This window comes from Eubalaena glacialis, chromosome 15, assembly GCF_028564815.1.
Source record: "Eubalaena glacialis isolate mEubGla1 chromosome 15, mEubGla1.1.hap2.+ XY, whole genome shotgun sequence".
Taxonomy (NCBI): domain Eukaryota; kingdom Metazoa; phylum Chordata; class Mammalia; order Artiodactyla; family Balaenidae; genus Eubalaena; species Eubalaena glacialis.
This window is the reverse complement of record NC_083730.1, coordinates 1126330-1144869: the sequence shown is the minus strand read 5'-3', so window position 1 is coordinate 1144869 and position 18540 is coordinate 1126330. Positions and strand designations below refer to the sequence as shown.

The 18540-nt window shown below is 57.7% G+C and overlaps 1 protein-coding gene across 5 annotated transcripts in view; it reads left to right on the top strand.

Moving 5' to 3' along the window:
* NFATC1 (nuclear factor of activated T cells 1) overlaps positions 1-18540 on the top strand; it is a 103759-nt gene that overhangs the window by 19132 nt on the left and 66087 nt on the right. For all 5 annotated transcript variants that reach the window (XR_009697318.1, XM_061169090.1, XM_061169088.1 and 2 more), the window contains exon 3: positions 11392-11551. Coding sequence is in view for 4 of the 5 variants with exons in the window: in XM_061169090.1 (XP_061025073.1) it covers positions 11392-11551 (160 nt within the window). In the remaining variant the exon portion in view is untranslated. The remainder of the gene's footprint in view (positions 1-11391; positions 11552-18540) is intronic.

Below are 18540 nucleotides of genomic sequence, written 5' to 3'. Positions count from 1 at the left end.
GTTTCCGCAGTTTTGCTTTCTTGCTGCAGGAGCATGTGGTCTCGGAGGCCCAAACCCTCATCCCCGCGGGGCAGGCTCTTTCTGGTTTCCCAGAGTTCACAGCTGACGCCAGAAAAGGTGCTCTGTGTACTGACTTCCAACTGGAAAAATTAGCCTTGCAGATTCAGCTGTGATCTGTGGATTTGTGGTGGAGGGAGAGGCTTCTGCCCCACCTTTACGGCCCTTTCCCCAAGGTGTACGTGGAGGATGTAGGCCCCGATTTCTCTTTTTGATGTTGTTCTATGAATGTCTATTTTTAGCCACGAAAAGGAGAAAGAGGATCGCAAGTACTTTTGCGTTCCTGGAGAGGATAAAATAATTTGAATCTTTGTGGCTTTACACACAGATGTTTAAGTCTAGCCGTTGAGATCTGCCATGTTGGCTGATTTTGTAGATAATCCAAATGCCCCCAGAGTTTCGGCTACGAAACCGGTCAGCTCCTGGCCTGGTCCTGCTCCCGCCGGGCCGTCCATCCGTGTGCGTGTGAAGGCGGGGCTGCTGCGCTCAGGGGTCTCCCATCCCGGGGCCCCTTCCCGGGTCTCCAATCTTGAGATTTCCCAAACCGTGAGGAGACCCGACCAGGAGCAAGTGTCCAGTGACGACACGCACGAGTGACCACAGACACAACAGAATTGCTTTCTGCTCAGACATTCTCCTCCGAGGAGAGAGTGGGGTGCTTGTCGGGGACCCCGCGCACCTGCAACACACCTGGGCTGGGCCTCCGGGGAAACAAGGGAACGGTCCTGCCGGAGACCGAAATGTAATCGTGAGGCAGCAATTGTCCACCTTTAAAACTCGGCCTTCCGTGAAAATTAACAAGCAAAATTGTATTTATATGTCATGATGGGCTTTGCCTTTTAAATAAATGCTTCTAAAATACCTTCTGGAAGCTGGGGCTTGACCCACAGCATTGAGCTGGTTTTCGGTAAAGAAAGCGACCCGCATGTTGTTTTTCCCCCTGAGGTGCCCGTCCAGGTTGGTCTGTGCTCTGAGCGCCCAACAGGCATGGGCTGCGCCAGCCCACGCGACTGGGACACGGAAGCGGTGCATTAATGACGCGCTGCGTTCCACTGCTCTCAGCGACGGTGCCTTTGTCGCTCCGGCCACGTTGTTTTAAAGGCTTGTTGAGGTGGACGGTTCTGTCCTCTCCCTGCTCAGGCTTCATGTAGATTTAAACGGGCTGTTTCCGGGATCTGACCATTCCGCTCAAGCACTGGTCGTGCCTTGGAAGCCCCGGGGCCCCTGGGAACGCCTGATTTTCTCCCGAGAGTCACTTCCCACAGGTGAGTGTAGCCACCTGCAGGGCAGTCACACCGTGATGATGCCTGTTTCCCCTGATCCCAGAGCTCTGCAGGGCTGTCGGGACGTGCGTGCACCGTGGCCTCAGCATCCCTCCCCGGGGACCTGGGCTCGGAGCCAGCGAGCTCGCGGGAGGCGTGGATGAGTCTCACTTTACAGATGGGGAAACTGAGGCACTTGGAAATTGCTAGACACAAAACGAAAGACAAAAGGCCGTAAGGCTCCAGTTGCCCAGTCTGGGGGTGGGGGGGCGAGTGTGGTCACTGCAGGACTCGAGGTTGGGAGGATCCAGTGAGGGCCATGAGTCCCCCACTGCAGGGGCACGTCTCGGGGCTGGACACGCACCTGTAGGTGGTACTGGCGTCCCACTGTTTTATTTCAAGTCATATGTTACGGGAGGTGGGGGGAGGCGGAGTCCGGGGGTGCTGCGGTCACTCGCTCTTGGTGTCCAGAGACCACGGCAACGGGGGTAACGCCCAGCGGGCTGTGCCTCTCGGGCACGGGGTCTCCTCTGGCCTGACCACAGGCTGAGCTCTGTTTCAGCGAGACCCTCGCTGGGGCTGTGAGCTTCTCTAGTCCTCAGGGAGCAATGTGCCTGATGCAGGTACTTTCCTGTAGATGATCTGAGAACAGCTTATTTATTACATCCTGAGCCACTGAAGTCTGTTTTAAACTTAGAGTTTGGAAATGGAATGGTTACTATTTCATGACTGTCCAGGTTTTTCTGTGGGTCCCCCATTAAAACAGATTAAGGGTGAACTCTGGGAGTTGCCCCCTGACTGTCCTGGCATCTCTGGGTAGAAATCAAATCTGAGTGTCAGTTTCATGGCTTATTTATGCCCCATCCTACATTAGCTCGGTGATTCTGTTTTTTGGTTTTTATAAGCAGTGTGGCAGGTATCATCTGAGCTTTCTTAAGCTCTGTAATGACTGGTTAGCAGCAGGCTCTGGCGGCATCTGAAAAGGCATTTGGGGCCTAGTAACAGTCACAAACACGCTGGCATCTGCCCCCTGTAACAAACATGAGGGTCAGTGGAGCACAGAGGGACCATCCAGAGCTCAACTTCCCATGGGGGTCCTCACCAAGTAAACACTCCTCCACCCATCCACCCACCCAGCCATCCACCCAGCCATCCTTCCTTCCATCCACCCACCCATCCATCCACCCATCCACCCACCCATCCATCCACCCATCCACCCACCCATCCATCCACCCATCCATCCACCCATCCACCCACCCATCCATCCACCCATCCATCCATCCACCCATCCATCCATCCATCCATCCACCCATCCATCCATCCACCCATCCATCCATCCACCCACCCACCCACCCACCCTTCTTTCCATCCACCCGGCCATCCATCCACCTGCCCATCCATCCAGACATCCATCCACCCATCCAGCCACTCACCCATCCATCCATCCACCCGCCCATCCACCCAGACATCCATCCACCTGCCCAGACATCCATCCACCCGCCCAGACATCCATCCACCCATCCAAGGCATGGGCCCTCCCTGTGCCCTTTGTTCCACTCCCAAGAGTGGACGTGAGGGAAAGGCAGCGTCCTCCCTTGTCTAGACAGTTCTGGTCCCCGGGGACGGAGGAACTGGGTGCAAATGCAGTTGTCTAGTCTTGGGTCAGGAGGAGAAACCCCAGTAGTTTGAGAAATTCCTCCAAAGTAGCTTATTTTCCACCTCAGCTGGATTTCTGGACAAGAGCTCTTTCTGTCCCACTGGGCTGCCCCCACGTTGAGTTGTAGGAGCACCTGATGTCCTTAGACGTGTCTTCTCTCAGGAGAGGTTTTAGGAGTTGGAGGGCTTGTTTTCCTGGAGAGCAGAGGGCCGGCTCTGTAGGAGGAGGGCCCTGCAGCGATGCTGCCCTCTTGCGAGCCGAGGAGGAGACCCCAGGTAGCTGTCCACCCTGGGGAGAGGGGCCGGGTCCAGTCTGCCTGGGGGTCCTGGAGGCTGCCTGGCTCCCCCCATGCAGGTGCAGGGTGGTGGGAACGGTCGGGATGCACGTCTGGATGGCAGGGCCTGAGAGGCTTATGTGAAACTGGCCTGTTTTTTGGGGGGGCGGGGGTTGATGAGTGGTGCAGAGTAAGGATGACGGCAATCTTCCAGAAAGCTGGAAGGAAGTCTTAGCTCCTTGGAGTTCTCCACACCCTGTTCGGTGGAGCCACTAAAAGCAAAGAATTCTTATGAAATTCCTTAATCGATCATTAAGAAAAAAAAAGAATCTCTCCACGGTGGCCTTGCTGTTCTTGTTCTGAAAGTTCCAGGTCCATGACTGAGTTTGAATTGGATTCCTGAGCAGACCTGGGCCTGGCAGAGCCTCCGAGAGTGTGGAGAACAAGCAGGTGGCACTTTCTGGGCTGCCCACCTCCCGAACACACACCAGGCACTAGACCCCATCCGTGCCCCCCCCAAGTCCCCAGGGCATGGGGACAAGTTGGGGACCAGTCGGGGACAAGTCGGGGCCGAGGTGGCAGCAAGGAGGGGTCTGGCACTGGTGTGACCCAGACAGGGCCTCTTGGGGGGGGAATCCTGGGCCTCACGACAGGTCACTGGCCGCAGAATCTCGGGGTGCGGGTGCCCTGCCTACAGCACCCCGAGGGTGGGCAGGCCGATGTGGGGCTCTCTCCTCTCACCTCACTGGCCGCCTTGCATTTTACTGCCGGGCTCCGTCCCTCGGCCCCCTGTTCACCCACCAACGTCTCCGTAAAAGCACTTTTCCAGCCTCCGGGAGTGGTCAGGGCACCTCCTCCAGGCCACCGTCCTCCTCGTGGCCAGCCCTGTCCCCGAGTCCCCTCAGCGCCACCTGAGTGACAGTGCAGAGGAAGCCGGTCCCAACAGCTGGGGGTGACCACCCGAGACCCCCAGGCATGAGTTTCTGTCTGAGGCCCGCCCCTCGCTCCCATCCCTCCCAGACCCATCAGACATGCAAGGCCAGCCCCGAAGGACTTTGGCCTTTCGTGGATCACAGCCAGCCCCTCCCCGAGGGCTGTTCCCTGGGAGGGTGGGCGGGTGGGTGAGGACGCCACCCACCGCCCGCGACCTCGGGGGGGTCATCAGCGGAGAGGCCAGCTGCGCCAGGGCGCCCTCCAGGCAGGCCGACCTTTCTGGTGTGGGAGGAGCTTTCTCACCCATGCCTGGTGGGGGCCCCAGGGGGAGCTGGGTGGACCTTGGGGCGAGGTGTGTGGTCCCGGCCAAGCCTTGGCCCACGGGAGCCTTTGGGGGCCCGGAGACCCTGCTTGATTAAATAGCCGAGAACTGAGCTGATAACCCTTTTTAAATTTAGAGGGAGAAAGACAAAACAAAGCAAGTAAGTTAGGCGGCCATGGGCTCCCGACCCTGGGAAAACGTGTTACTTTAAAGTTGGGGTGACGTCCTTCCCCTTCTGCTCTGGTTTTCTCTCTCATTCGGGCGGACTTCAGTCCTGCCAAGTTCAGAGTTTGTAGCTTCAGCTCTTTTAGAAACAGAAGAGTCCTGAAAGCCTTTACAGTTTTCTTCTAAGTGATAAGTCCATATGAGCCTTAGGTATCAGAAAATTCAGAATTGAAAGGATGCTACCCAAACCATCTGAACAAAAGAGCAGCCACCCTCCCCGGGTGTCTACACGGAAGGAGAACTTCACAGCACAGGGGCTTTGCTGAGACTCTCATACATGGCACCTGGCAGTGGGACGTCCGGTGCACGTTGGTTCTCTGACGTTGAGTGGACAAGGCCTTTTTTCAGGGAGAAGGTTCCAGAAGGGCTCCAGGCTCGGGTGCAGCCAGTTTAGGGAAGTCACTGCCTCTGACTCAGAACAGTCACCAAGCTCTCCAGGGCAAGAACAGGAGGGTGAGAAAGTAGACGATTTGGGGGGTTTACAATTCATATCCTTCACTGTGGGATACTTTTTAATGCCGATAAACAAAAAGGAAAGTGAATCCCTGACAGTTCCCGACCCTGGAATATCACCGTGGTAACTTGAGTGCCTGTTTCTCAGCTTCGCTCTTTCACTCTGTATCACAGAAAACCAAACTTGTACACGAGTCAGAGACTAGTCATGGCTCCCCACGCCCACACCTAACTGACTGATGACTTGTGGTCCGCTTGCCTCACCTCCTCACCCACACCCATTATTTTGCGGTAAATCCCAGACCTCATGAAGTCTTACCCATCGATATTCAGCGTGTCTTTCAGAGATGGGGGCTCAGTTTTAGAAACAAATCATGACACCTGTAGATACCGTACCCGACACTGATACGTGATTTAAGAGAATCCCTTGGTATCACCGAGCAAGTGTCCAGACGCCCCTGACCTACTTTCTCCGAGGTGGTCGGATTCCAGCTCCAGGCCTCGCGGTCGGCTCAGGTGCAGAAATCTCTGTTTTCCCCGCACGCAGCTGTAGGGGGCTCGGCGGGTCCCAGTCCGGGTCACCTGGCACACTCCTCTGTCCCTGGCGTTCGCGGTGTTTCCTCGAACTGGTGCAGAATCGGGGCCTTGCTGGGATCTGGCTCTGAGTTCTGGTGAAGTGGTGCGTGCCGTTCCCTCGGAGGCGGGTTCTGGCGTCTCCGTGGTGGTAGCGGTGGCCGATGAAGTGGTTTAAATGGAGAGACCTGGGGTGAGCAGGTCCGGCCCGAGCCCCGCCCCGCTGGCCATCGGGAGCACAGAGGTGTGGTGGGGACTGAGTGAGGCTCTCCGGAGCCCTGAGCCCTGCGATGACCTTGGTTTCCAATCAGTGCGAATGGCCTCCATCCGTCTGTGTCCCCGCGGTCAGCCGCGCTCCGAGCTGGGTCTCCTGTGCTGGAGAAACATGTCCCTGTCAGGCTGCACCCGCGGAGACTGGCGGGTCAGCTGGTGTCCCTGGGTCCTGCTCAGGGGTGGGTTTGGTTGGTATCGAGACGGGTGCAGGCGGTCGGTGGTGCCGAGGTCAGAGCTGCAGTCTCATAAACACCTGCTCCGGGGTGGCACAGCTTTTGCTGAAGTGCGGGAGGCTGTCTGTGAAATCCTTTGTGTGCTGGAAAGACTGCCCTGGCCTCGCGGGTACCCAGGGAAGCCCCGAGCGGGCGACCACAGTGGCCGGGCAGGGAGGAGGGGCCCCGGGCAGCTGGGGCAGGGCCTGGATGGCGGTGGGAGACACGGGCTGAGAGAAGTTCAGGTTCGTCTGGGGCTCTGCATGCCCGTGGGGAGGTGGGCTCCAGGCTCCAGGCTGTGAACTAAGCGTCAGAAAAGATCCGTCACCCTTTTCCTGCATGAAGGAAGCACAGAGATTCGATAGGACACGAAAGGCTTTCCGGTGGGAAGTGGATGGTGGCAGCAGCTCCAAGAGCAGGGAATTCAGACTGGGGCCCCGGGGGGCTCCCCAATGGAGGCCGTGTGACTCCCTTCCTTGTGTCACACGAGCCGGCGTCCCCAGCCTGGAGGCCAGTGCCGGCCAGGCCAAGCCAGGCTGCGTAACACCCACTCACAGCAGGGCTCCTGGTGGCTCGGGGAGGCCGTGGGCCTGGTCCACCCCTCGGCCCGGGGGGCGGGGTGATGGTGCCAGTGGTAACGGGTGGAAACCGCAGGCACTCAGCGCCGGCGGGGCACCAGCGTCGCTCCTCGGGGTGGGGGTTGTGAGACACGGCCTCCAGCCTCTTCTTTAAACGGGAGCAAAAGGAACGTGATTCAGGTCCTTACATACCGAGTGCACAACAGCCATTTAGAAAAACCTTCTATTTGCCAGAATTCCAGACTCGCAGAGAGTTGCAGAGAGATCTGTGTCCCCTTCAGCTGGTGTCCCCAACAATGACAAGCTGATACTAAGGACAGTGACCGTCATCGCGGAGCGGCCTTTGGAGACCCCGAAGGAGCAGGAGTTGGGGCGTGGGGGGCCTGGAGTCCCACGTTGCCGTTAGTCAAATGCGTGTAAGAGGTCAGGGGACACTTGAGAGGCCTGGAGACTTTCAGAGATGTTACCATTGGGGCTTCAGAGTGTTTCAGTTTATTGTTACCATGTGATGGGCGCATGTTACAGGAAGACGCAGCCTCAGAGTGCCCTTCCCTGTGTGGTTTGGCAAAGATTAAAGCCATCGGGCCCCCGTGTTGGCGAGGCCGTGCAGGGGACCTGAGCCCTGGGAGGTGTCAGGAGCCCCAAGTGTTCACGCTCTTTGACGGAGGCTGTGGATCTGTGCTGAGGAAATGACCAGAAAGGCCACCAGGATCTCACGCTGGATGTTCGCATCTCTGGTATTGATAAGAGCAACAGATTGGGAGCAACCCACAAGTCCATCCACAGAGCATCAGTCATCTACAGGACAAGATGTGACGCTGAGATCAAACCATTTTTTGAACAATATGCTAAAATGCTCAACATGTGATCTTTACATTAAAAAAGCCAGGGTATCACACTATATATTTTATTTTGTTAACATCGATCCCTTTTGTGTAAAAATACTTACAGATATGTGCCCAGCTGTGGAGGTAGTTTCTCTGGTTGATTATGAGATACATACGTGTGTGGGTGTAGAGAATGTAAAATAGCTTCTGTTTGTACAGGTCAGCTGGATCTTAGATTCGAATTTAACCGTGTGTTGTCTTGGCTGCATTGAGTGTGACTTTTTAAAAAATCAAATTTAAGTTGGAGGTGAGTTTGAAGTTTTTCAGCAGCCCTGGGCTGAGGCCATGAGAGAATTCTCCTGATGTGGTCCCCGTGGTGGCTCCTCTCCGGGTCGTTGGTGACCCCCAGGAATGACGCTCTGGCTGCAGGGCCCGTGAGGGGGTTGGGTTGGGACAGCGCAGCCGTGAATCACCGTCCTCGCAGCCGGGGCCGCTGCGTCTTGGAACATTCCTTCCAGTCTTAGGCCTTTTCTCTGAATCAGAGATACATTTACATTTTTTGTGGAGCTGCCAAATTCATGCTGAAAATTTCCAACCCAAAACAATAATTTTCATTGTCTAGATTACAATATTTATTTTGTGGACCATTCTAACTTGAAACTGTGCGCACACTGTGTTGCTGGCTTTGTCCGTGATTCAAGAGCCAATTATTTCCCCAGATCTATTCTATCGTGTTCAAGTGCAGAACGGCTCAGAAGATGCTTCCCCTGCGCGGACGGCGAGGGCTTGCACTTTCCATCCTTCCTTTGCTTCTCTTTCTGTCGCACACTCTCGTTTTTTAACTTCCTGGGAGTCAGATGAACCTAACTTTTATTTTGTTTTTCATTTGTTTCTTTTCTATTTACAGCAAAGGACAGTCTTTTCACTTAGATCAACAGTATGTATAAGATAACAGAACAGATTAGTATGTTGGATATCCTAAACGGAGACGTGGTCCCCCCCGGGCGGGGTGTGCTGAGCTGGGCAGTTTGTCTGGGGGTTGGGGAGCAGCTCCCGTAAGATGCTAGTTACCGAGGGCCGACCTCGCGCTCGAAGCCCGTGGCTCACGGGTCCTTCGTCCTGGCGATGTGGCCGCATGTGTCGCTGATCACCACGTCAAGAAAGTGCCTCTGAGCACCACAGCCCGGGAGACTGCTAAACGCATCACAGAGCTTCGCCCACCAGGAAAACTCCCATTCGATTGCTGTTTAGCGTTTCTCAGAAGCCACCTGGCATTTGGGGGGGGCGGCGGGGGGCTCCTGCGCTCAGCCCGTGACTTGGGCGTTTCTCTTGTCTGGGCATCTCAGAGTCTCCGCGCACACACGTGTCCGTCCCATTCTTCTTGGTCACATCGTCTTGAGTTTTCCGAGGCTGTACTTAGTGAGAACCGGGGGGCGGGGGGTATCTTGTTGACATGGAATCAAAATGTAGACAGCAGACAGGGGCCCGGGGTGTGGGCGATGAGCAGTCCCACCGCCTGCGGTCTCGCTTCCTGAAGAAATCTGGGTTTAGGTTGGCCGTTGAATAGAGGGTTTTCAAGTGCAAGTTGGTCCTGGAATCTGACACGTAGTCTGGAGGAGGGGCTTCCGAGGGTTGGAAGGCCTCCCATGCAGACGGTGATTTTAGGGCCCAGCAGGGTGGACACGGGCTGAGGGACACACTCCAAAGAGGCCTCCATGCCTCCATGGAGGTCCTGGCCCCTGGGGGGCGCTGGTCTGCCCCACCTCCGCCGGCGTCTGACTGTTGGACAGGCCCACTTCACTGTATCTGCGGCGGATTCCAGTTAGCATTTTAAATTTCTCTCCGCATTGACACAGATGCAGCCTCTTCTCACGTTAGAGCCTTTGATTTGCTGCTCGAAGGTCGAGCTCAGGCCCACTGGGAGGCCCGTCCGCCCGGGTGGCATCAGGGCTGGCGGTGTCCCTGGGACCCACTGAAGACTTATAGCGGGATGTGGTGTGCGCGGCCTGCGTCCCGCCAGGCTCGCGGCACCGCCACGTGCTCTCAGAGGAGCCCAGCGGGCGGGGCTGCAGAACCCGAGGGCAGACAGGGTGCCCGCCAAGCTGACTCAGCAGGAACTGCACGTGCGTGGCGAGATGATTCCATTTCTACCGTCACTAGAAAACCACGAATGCCCCGAAATATACTGTCCTTTCCAGGAGTATTTTGCACGTTTTTTAGAAATTACACGTTTGATTCCAATTCAAGCTGATTTCTGAGCTTTTTCTCCTTTCAGAAAGTACCTTTATTCTATCTATTGTTTTGTGTTTTAAAACTCACCCCTGATTCATAGTCTGAGATGAGGCGGAGCAGCTGGGGGACGTCTCAGGGAAGCAGTGGACCAACTCCTTCCAGGCTGAGACGCCACGAGCACCGCATCCGTGTGTCTGGGCCTCTAAACAAAACCCACCCTTCCCAGCCACCTGTCCCAAACGAGCCTCCAGCACGCACGGTGTCTCTGCTGCGTGCGCGGAAACGGACACACCAGCGACAGGCGGAGCGGGGTGAGGGGACAGTGGCGCCCGGACGGTGGAGACGCCGGGAGCGAAGGCACCTTCAGGGCTGTGTGTGGAGGGCGAGACCTGGGCGCCTCCCGTCCACCTCTGCGGGAGCAGGGTGTCCCCACACTGCTCCCACCCTGCACCCCTCCTGGCCGGCCCGGGGTTGGGTTCCAGACACCTCTGAGGTCTGACGAGCAGCGTCTCTGTTGGGTCAGGTTCTGCATCCGAGAGGGGAGGGGGAGGGGCTGTCACCGTGGGGACCAAGAGCCACCGCCCCCCACTGGGCTCTCGTAGGAAGGCAGTGGGTGGACCGGGCCCCAGCTCCTGTGAGGACCTGGCGGCCTCTGCTTGCGGACTGTGGCTTTTTGGGGTCAGCCTTTTGTCTTTTTACAGGGCAGGACCCTGAAGCACGTTCTGTAGGGAGAGCAGGACCTTTGGCCTCACGTGGACCTGGTTTCAGGTGGCAAATGGCCTCCGTCTCCTGTCTGTACAGTGAGGCTGTCAGTGCCCCAGAGATCTGAGGTTGCCGTGGGCCTCGTGGACCCCTCAGGCAGGGCCCGGCTCACTCCCCTCTCCCCTCTTCAGCCTCCAAGTGACAAACCCGTCTTGCAAATCCGCCTTGGGCCCCAGGGCCGCCCCCTTGGTTCTGTGGATCTTTGGCTGCAGCCCACTCGTGCCCTGGGTGGGCGGCTGCCCAGGTGTCGTGCACGGATCACGGGATGCAGGGGGCTGGGCGAGATTGCCGCAAACCCGCCGTTTTATCAGGGGCCCGGCGGCATCCCCGACGGTTCACTTCTGCCCGCAGCCAGCACGTGGGACAGAGGGCATCGGGACCAGGCGGCCCAGTTCTCAGGCCAGGCTGATAGAACCGTGATTCTAAAAAGGTCTTTAATTCTGGAACCTGTCTTATTAGGGAGGTTAAATAATTTATAGGCCTATCGTGAAGGAAGGAAAATATTTTAAGGTCGTGTGGGAAAATGTTTCCATCTTATTCAAGAACCTTGTCATGAAGACCTGACAAGGCTCTGGGTGTCCATCACAACTGGGTTGCCATTGGCTGTGTCAGGCCATTATCCTTATTGATGGGAATTTCAGATGCAAGCCTGGCAGGATGTGCTGCCCCTCAGGGCCCCAGAGTCTTAGGTGGGTCTGTGGTCTGCGGGAGGCCGTGGCATGAATGTTTAATGCTCTGTGTTCCATTTCAGCCCGTCTCTCCCTGCCCTCGACTGGCAGCTGCCGTCACACTCAGGACCGTACGAGCTGAGGATCGAGGTGCAGCCCAAGTCCCACCACAGAGCTCATTACGAGACGGAGGGGAGCCGGGGGGCCGTGAAGGCATTGGCCGGAGGACATCCCAGTGTGCAGGTATCCACTCTGCTCTGACCCCAAGTCCTGTCCCTGCTGCAGGGGCAGCAGCTGGGGCTGGTTTCATCCAAAGGCTACTTTGCGGTAACAGCTAACAGCGCCTTTCATTTTCTGTCTTTTTTTTAAAAACAATTCTCATCTCCCAACCAGTTTAGCTAAATATTTTATACACAGTCAAGTCCCAGTTTTCTCCCCAGTACATATAATGGTGCAATGAGAGTACCTGCTCTACCGTACTTGCTTCTGGAGCACATAGGTCAGCTGTAATTGTTACACCTGAGGTTCCTCTTCGGTGGAACTGCTTTGGGGGAGCAGGCGATACCCTGAAGATTGTGGGGGGGGGTGACCAGCCCGGCGGGGTTGGGAGGACTCCCCTGGATGGGGTTGCCAGCAGGTCTTTATTCAACTAGGAGGCAGAACGGCTGTAGCTTTTGCTTGTGTTTCCTGGTGGGTAACTGAGATGACCTCGGTACAGCCTGGCTATTGCTTTGTCCCGATGGACAATGCCCTTTATCCCCATGTGTCCCTGAGCAGTCATGTTTGACTCACAAAAGATGGGAAAGAGAGAAAAGAGAAGCCAAGGGGAGACAGTGTGTCCAAGAAGATGCCCTGGGCCACCTTGAGGGTCCATCTCGCTGCCTGGATGGTGGCCAGTGGGCAGTGTGGGCTGGGGGCTGCGGGGAATGGAGCCCACCTCTGCCCAGCCCTCTGCTCAGAATTAACCCCATCCCCCAGCTCACAGATGGGGACAGATGGGAAGAGCGTGCAGCCCTGCTCTGCCCGCGGCCGCTGTTCCCCTCCTGCGTTGGCCGTGGCCGCCCACCTCCTGGGGCTGCTTCCCCAAACGTGGCCACCATCCTTGTGGCACGTCTCCCCGCGGCCGTCAACAGAGCCTCGACCAAGGTCTCCGTGGGCCACGTTAAGATTTGTCCGAAGCCAAGTCCGTCTGCACGGCTGCTGCCTCTGGTTTGGGGTTTTCAGAGGCTACTTTTAAAGACTCCATCCTTTCCTCTCTGAAGCCTTGGACCCTTTGAGGCGGTGGTTCCCAAAGTAAGCCTCCCCAGGGTCCCTTAGAGATGCGATTCTCTGGCCCACGCGCCCCACGGGGCCCCGGGTCTGCTCACCAGCCCCATCACTGGAGCGCCAGCTGGGACCCACCACTCTGCTTCTCAGCTGGGAACCCGAGGAGCGGGGACCTGCCGTGGGGGTCGGGGCCGGGGCGGCATCGGGGAGGGGCTGCTCCGGCCTCGCGGGGAGCCGGCGGGGCTCTGTCGGTGTGGCTCCGGGCGCCGCTCCCCAGCCTCACACACCCCGGGGGAGATGGGTGTACTTGGCGTCAAGAGTCAGCGTGTTCAGAGCTGGTGTCCAGGCCGTGCCCACCATCCCAAACCTGTCGTCCTCCTCCAGCCCGGGAGATACACGTGAACTCGCAGACAGGCTGTCCTGCAGGTGTTAGCATTTGGTCGTACGTGTCACCTCATCAGCCCAATGTCTCCCACCAAACCCCTCTGATATGACCTGTGACCGTCCCCTTGGACGTGAGTTTGCCCTCTTGTCCCGGAACTGCAGCCGTACGACGTTGATGGAGACGGTTCTCCCCCGTCTATCTACGCCCCCGCCTGTCCAACCCGCTCCCCAACCCTGTCATTTAGGGAATGGTGCAAGCTGGAAGGGTAAGCAGCAGGGCACCCCGTGTTTGTATTTGATTCCATTTAGATAAATAAAAATAAAGCTTGCGAGGGCAGGAGGGTGCAGAGACAAGTGCTGGTCCGCCAACGCGGCAGTCAGGGCCTGGAGTTTGCAGGGTGACGTTAGGGCGACATCGGAGGCTGTGCGCTCGACACCCATTAATACCCACTTGGTTGGCGGCTTGACTTGGGAAACGCAGAGCGGGCTCAGCAGCGCCCAGCGGCCGGCGGCCCTTTCAGGTCCCCTCCCGGGCGGAGGCAGGTCGGATAGTGCCTGCACTTAGCCAAGTCCATAAATGGTGTTTAAGTCCCTTCCTGCTGCGGTTTCCACTGGAAGAAAGTGCGTTGCTGCTGAATGGAAAAGACATTACAAAGGTGAGGAAATAGGCTGTTCAATAAGGAGAAATGAAAATAAAGCAGCAGAGGAATAATGGCCAAAAGCCCCTGTTTCTTGTAAATTATATTGGCGAGGGGCGCTGGTCCTGGAGGGCAGGGAGCCTCGTGCCACGTGGACACTTCTGTCGTGAGACGCAAAGCGCAGGACTGAGGCCCTGAGTGAGGGCCGTCCCTGTCCTTGGCCTGGTGGCTGTGGTCCTGGGGACGAGGGCTTGCCCTGCCTCTTCTGGGAGCACGAGGAGCCCACCCCCTGCAGGGTCGCAGCGCCGCGCTCCCGTGCCCACCGGGCAGGTGTCTTGGGCACAGGGTGGTGGTGGTCTCTCAGTGTAGACGAGATGGAGAGGATTGAGACTTGTGGAAGAATTCTGAAACTTGAAACCGCATTGAAAATATCTTAAGAGTGAATCCTCCAAAATTATTTCGAGTTCAGTGATGGCAGGATGGGAGAGGCTGCTTCTGGGTTTAAGCAGAATGAAGGCCCCTCCCCCTGCCACACAGCTGAACCGCGAGAGGAAACCAGGCCCAACAGAAATGTCAGCCTCTGTCAGCATTCCTCCTGCAAGAAGGTTAGTACTGGAGAGTTCTCTGATCTCTCTGCAGTAGAGGGAGTCTGTGTGCAAGGTGAGGTAAGCAGGTAAAAAGAGGGGCCTTGGGGTTTGTTTTCTTTTTCAGTTAGTGGAGCACAGGCTGGATAAAAATAGAATTTGCACGTAATTATAAAACAGATGAAAACAGAAAACTCTCTCAGTTGCTGTGAAAGCCCAGTAACCACAGAGTTTTATTCTGCGCCGTGAGCTATTTTAGCTCATCCTCCGACACCAGCGGCTTCTCGGGGCCTCGGCCGCAGGCCGATCCACATGTTGGGGAGACAGCCGCTCACACTGGCCGTTCTGCGGTCGCTGGTCAGAGGGAAGCCAGGCTTCGGTTCCGGGGCATCCAGGCCGTCCCTCGGAGCCGCTGTCACATGGAGCTCAGAGGAGGCCAGCGGTCGTGGGGACTGCGCCAGGGGCTTTTGCTGCCCTCCTAGGACAGCCAGTTCATCGACTTGCTTCTGCGTCCCCAAGCTTGTCGTGAAGTCAGGAGCAGTGGCCTTGTGTAGGACAGAGGCCCTGCCAGGCCCAGGGAGGACTCCTGCATTTCCCGAGCATCCAAGACGCAGGGGGAGCTGCCTCCACCTCCGCGGCCCCCTCCTCTGAGTCTAGGAGACGCGACGAAATGCAGAACCTTCTTTCCAGGCAGAATCAGACTGAAATTTCAGAATAGGAAAGGACTTTGCATCCACGTGGTCTTGTCCCCCGTTTTCATTTGGGGACACAGATGCGTACGGGGCTTGCCCAGCATCGTTCGGGGGCTGGTGCCGGGAGTGAGCGTTCCAGACCGTCCACCACCCAGACTCTCCAGAGTCCTTGACAGCCCTGGCGGGTGTGCCCGGCGGGTGCGTCTGGACCCCCGAGGCTGCTGTGACGGCCCTGTCAGGTGCTGGCTCCCCTCCCCTGCAGGCTGGAGCTGGGTGGGTGCGGCCGTCCTCCATGAGGCCTCCGGCTCCAGCGGCGGGTGTGCGTGTGATGTGGCCACAGCGAGCGCCAGAGGCCCCGGGGTCTGCGCTGGCCTTTGCTGACTTTGTAATGATGGGACCAGGGAGGAAGGGAGTGTGGGTTTCCCTGAACTTTAAAATCGTGCCTTTTCCCCTACTGCCAAAGGATTCAGACACACGTAGAACCCTCCTGGGCGGGAGGCGTCCAGCTGGGGCAGGGTGGGGTGTCCTGGCTCCCAGCGCCCAGGGCCCCTCGTGTCCTCAGTCCAGACCTTCTGCCACTAGCGCCCCGGGTGTGTGTGTAAATCCATGGGCCGCTGGTTTAAGATGCAGGAGCCCCGGGAGCTTCCGACGGAGATGCAAAGTCCTTTTCCAGTGGTGCCAGCAGGACAGATCGACCCGGAGCAATCAGAGCTGGTGCTTCACACCGTTGTTCTGTGTCTCCTGAGCTGCAGGGCTCATACCGACTGTCCGGCGGGATGACTGCTGGGCCCCTCCCGGCCTCCTCGGCCCGTTAGTCTGCTCATGGGCGAGGGTCTCTGGGTGCGGCGGCCCCTCCACCCCGGGGGCCAGGTGTTTGGGGTGCATCTGGGGGCCCTCCCTTCTGTCCAGTCTCCCAGCCCGTCCTGCTCACACCCCGCCCCGCGTCTGCGCTCAGTGCCTGGACAGCCCGGACAGCAGCCGCAGCTGGTTCCCTGCCGTTGCCGTCAGTGGGTCTGGGCTGAGGAGGGAGATTCCCCCGCCTTCTCCCTGGGGAGGGGAGCAGAGGGCGTCGTCGGGCTGCGTGGAGTTTGCCTTTCCAGTGTCCTTGCTGATAACTCAGAGTACGCGTTCCCAGAGGGGTCCCTGGGTCCCTGTGTTCCCTCTCCCTCCGACGAGAAAACTGCAGCTCCAGGAGGCCGATTCTGTTCACTTCGCTTTTCTTTCCTGCTGTGTCCCCGTCTCCCTTCTACCCTCCTGGGCTGTTGTCCAGGCCTGGCCGTCCCTCTTCCCTGCCTGCTGCGCTGCATCCCTGATGCCTGGTCCCCATCCCGAGAGCAGAGGTCCCTTCCGGGAAGGTCCCCGGTTCCTGCCGCCCCGTGGGGGCTGGGGGAGTGAGCTGGGGGTCGTCACGATCTCTGACCCAGGGGTCAAAAGATGAAGCTCTGTTTACCCAGTTACCAAAATAACCTGCTCGATAGCATCTAGCCCGTCACACAGGAGGCCAGGCCTGTGTGAATAATTAATAGGTTGCAGAAACGTGAGACTCGGTGGAGGCCTGTCAATTCCTAAACAGCACTTTAGGTTTGTAATTTGTGTTCCTTTCAGTTATGAGTGACCAGTGTAACCCCTGTCTGGCCGGGTGGCTGGCGGGGGGATGCGGGGACCACCCTGGCCCAGGCAGTGGGGACCGGGAGGCCGGGCTGGCCCAAGGCAGGGTCCCGGCCCCGGCCTCATGCCCTGCGTGGTGCAGGGGCCTCTCTTTAGGGTGGTCGGCTTTGAGGCTCAGGTTTGCCCCCATAGACCAGGACAGGTATTTTTCTATTATGTACGACGTTTGAGCTGACACCGAGGAAGGAACACACCAGGAACCAGTCATTCTTTCCAGATCGTTACAATCAGCCAGTCGACTGTTATCACTTTTCATTTCCTGTAGCACCCCGCACCCCTGGGTCCAGAAGCATCAGCATTTCAAGAAACAGGCTTCCTGGGAGTGTCTGAATACTGCGGACAAACAACAGTGCTTTCTTTTATCTGGTGTCCACGGCATGCTCTGTTTTACCCAAAGCTTCGCTCCATTTTTTCTTATGGAAACCGGATTGAGACAGGATCATTAACCTGGAAGCCAAGGTTTTCACAAAAGCCAGCGAAACCGATGCTAGTGGAAGAAATTCCTTGGGCCCAGGGAGGAGCTGAGGGTCAGGACTGCCCGATAGCAGCAGCCCAGACCCCACCCACCACTCCGGGAGCTGAGACAGCGCTCGGACGCAGGTCTGGCCCTAGCCCGGACCCCAGTCGTCTGGCAGCCAAACGCCGCTGACCTGCCTGTGGGGCGGATTAATCTTTTACGGGGCAGCTGGGCAGCGGGCAGCTGCCCTCTGCTCTTCCAGCAGCATCTGGGCAGGTGGCCGTTTCCTTCTGGGCCGGCCGCGCACACAGGCCTGGACAGTCTCACTCTTTGTAGACACACCTGTGTCGCGGGAGCTGCTGCCATTGTTCCCGCGACACAGTGGGCTCTGCGGAAGCTCAGGGCACCGAGCGGGGGGGTTGCCATTTATGTTCCTCCCAAAGCAAAGAGGTGCCTGTGCCTGCGTGGTCTTGGTAAGGGTGTTCAGTGGAGTCGCACTGTGTCAGCACGAGAATGCAGTGAAGTTGCCAGTAATAATAATAGGAAAGATAGCTGGGATTTTGTTGCTGTCTGCTGACACATGGCACAGACACTCGATCTCAGGTACGGCACATTGGTTTTTAAACACCTGTTTTAGAGTTTCATTGGCCAGCAGAACTGAGGACAGCGCAGTTCAAGTTTTCCTGCAGCCGATACAGTCACTGGGGGATAAAGTCCGCGAGTAGCTCGGCAGTGGAAACCTTTTTAGAGCAATAAACAACATCGTCAGCCTCCAAAAGTCTTCTAATTCAAAAGCTTTGGCTTCTGTGTTCCAGGCTGTGGAAATTTTAGAATAAAAGTCGCCTCGGGCACAGAACCTCTGATGATTGTCCATAATTCTGCTATGGTTTCTGCATTATCCCAGGAGGTTTTCCTGGTGTCTTTTGAGGACAGAGCCGTGTGCCGGACCGTTCCAGTTCAGAGCTATGCGTCTGCGCCCCGGCCCCATCGCAGCTGTCAGAACACTCACACGCGGTGCAGGTGGGAGGGGGGTGGGTGCCAGACGGTGGAACGGAGATAATGGTGAGAAACCACCGTCTTCGATAAAAATAACAAAACAGGGAAATCTGTGGCCCTGGCCGGCCCTCCCCTGTGACCGGGGCTCCATGGTCTCCTGGGGGCCACACCACGGGCGGCTGAGTCGCGGATGCCCAGTACCCTCGGCTGGGGGGGTGGCCCGGTGGGAGATCCCCACTCCGTTTGCCTCGGGGCCGGGTCTCCCTCCCGCTGGCAGCCCCCAGCCTGCTGCGCCGTGCAGAGCCCTGTCCTTCGTCTTCGGGCCAAGCTCTCCGCAGGGAGGGTCTTCTGGGTGTCGTCCTCCTGGGGCACCGCCCAGCACAGGGACGTAGGGAGGTGCACCCGCCGCGCAGCCTGCCCTCCGTGGGCAGGAAGAGGACGAGAGCCACGGAGGCCACGCCGGCCCGAGCTCTGGGGCCCAGTGTCTGCGCCCGGTTGGCAGGTGGATGACTCCGAGCAGCGACCCCGTGTCCAGGTCCTCCTGGCC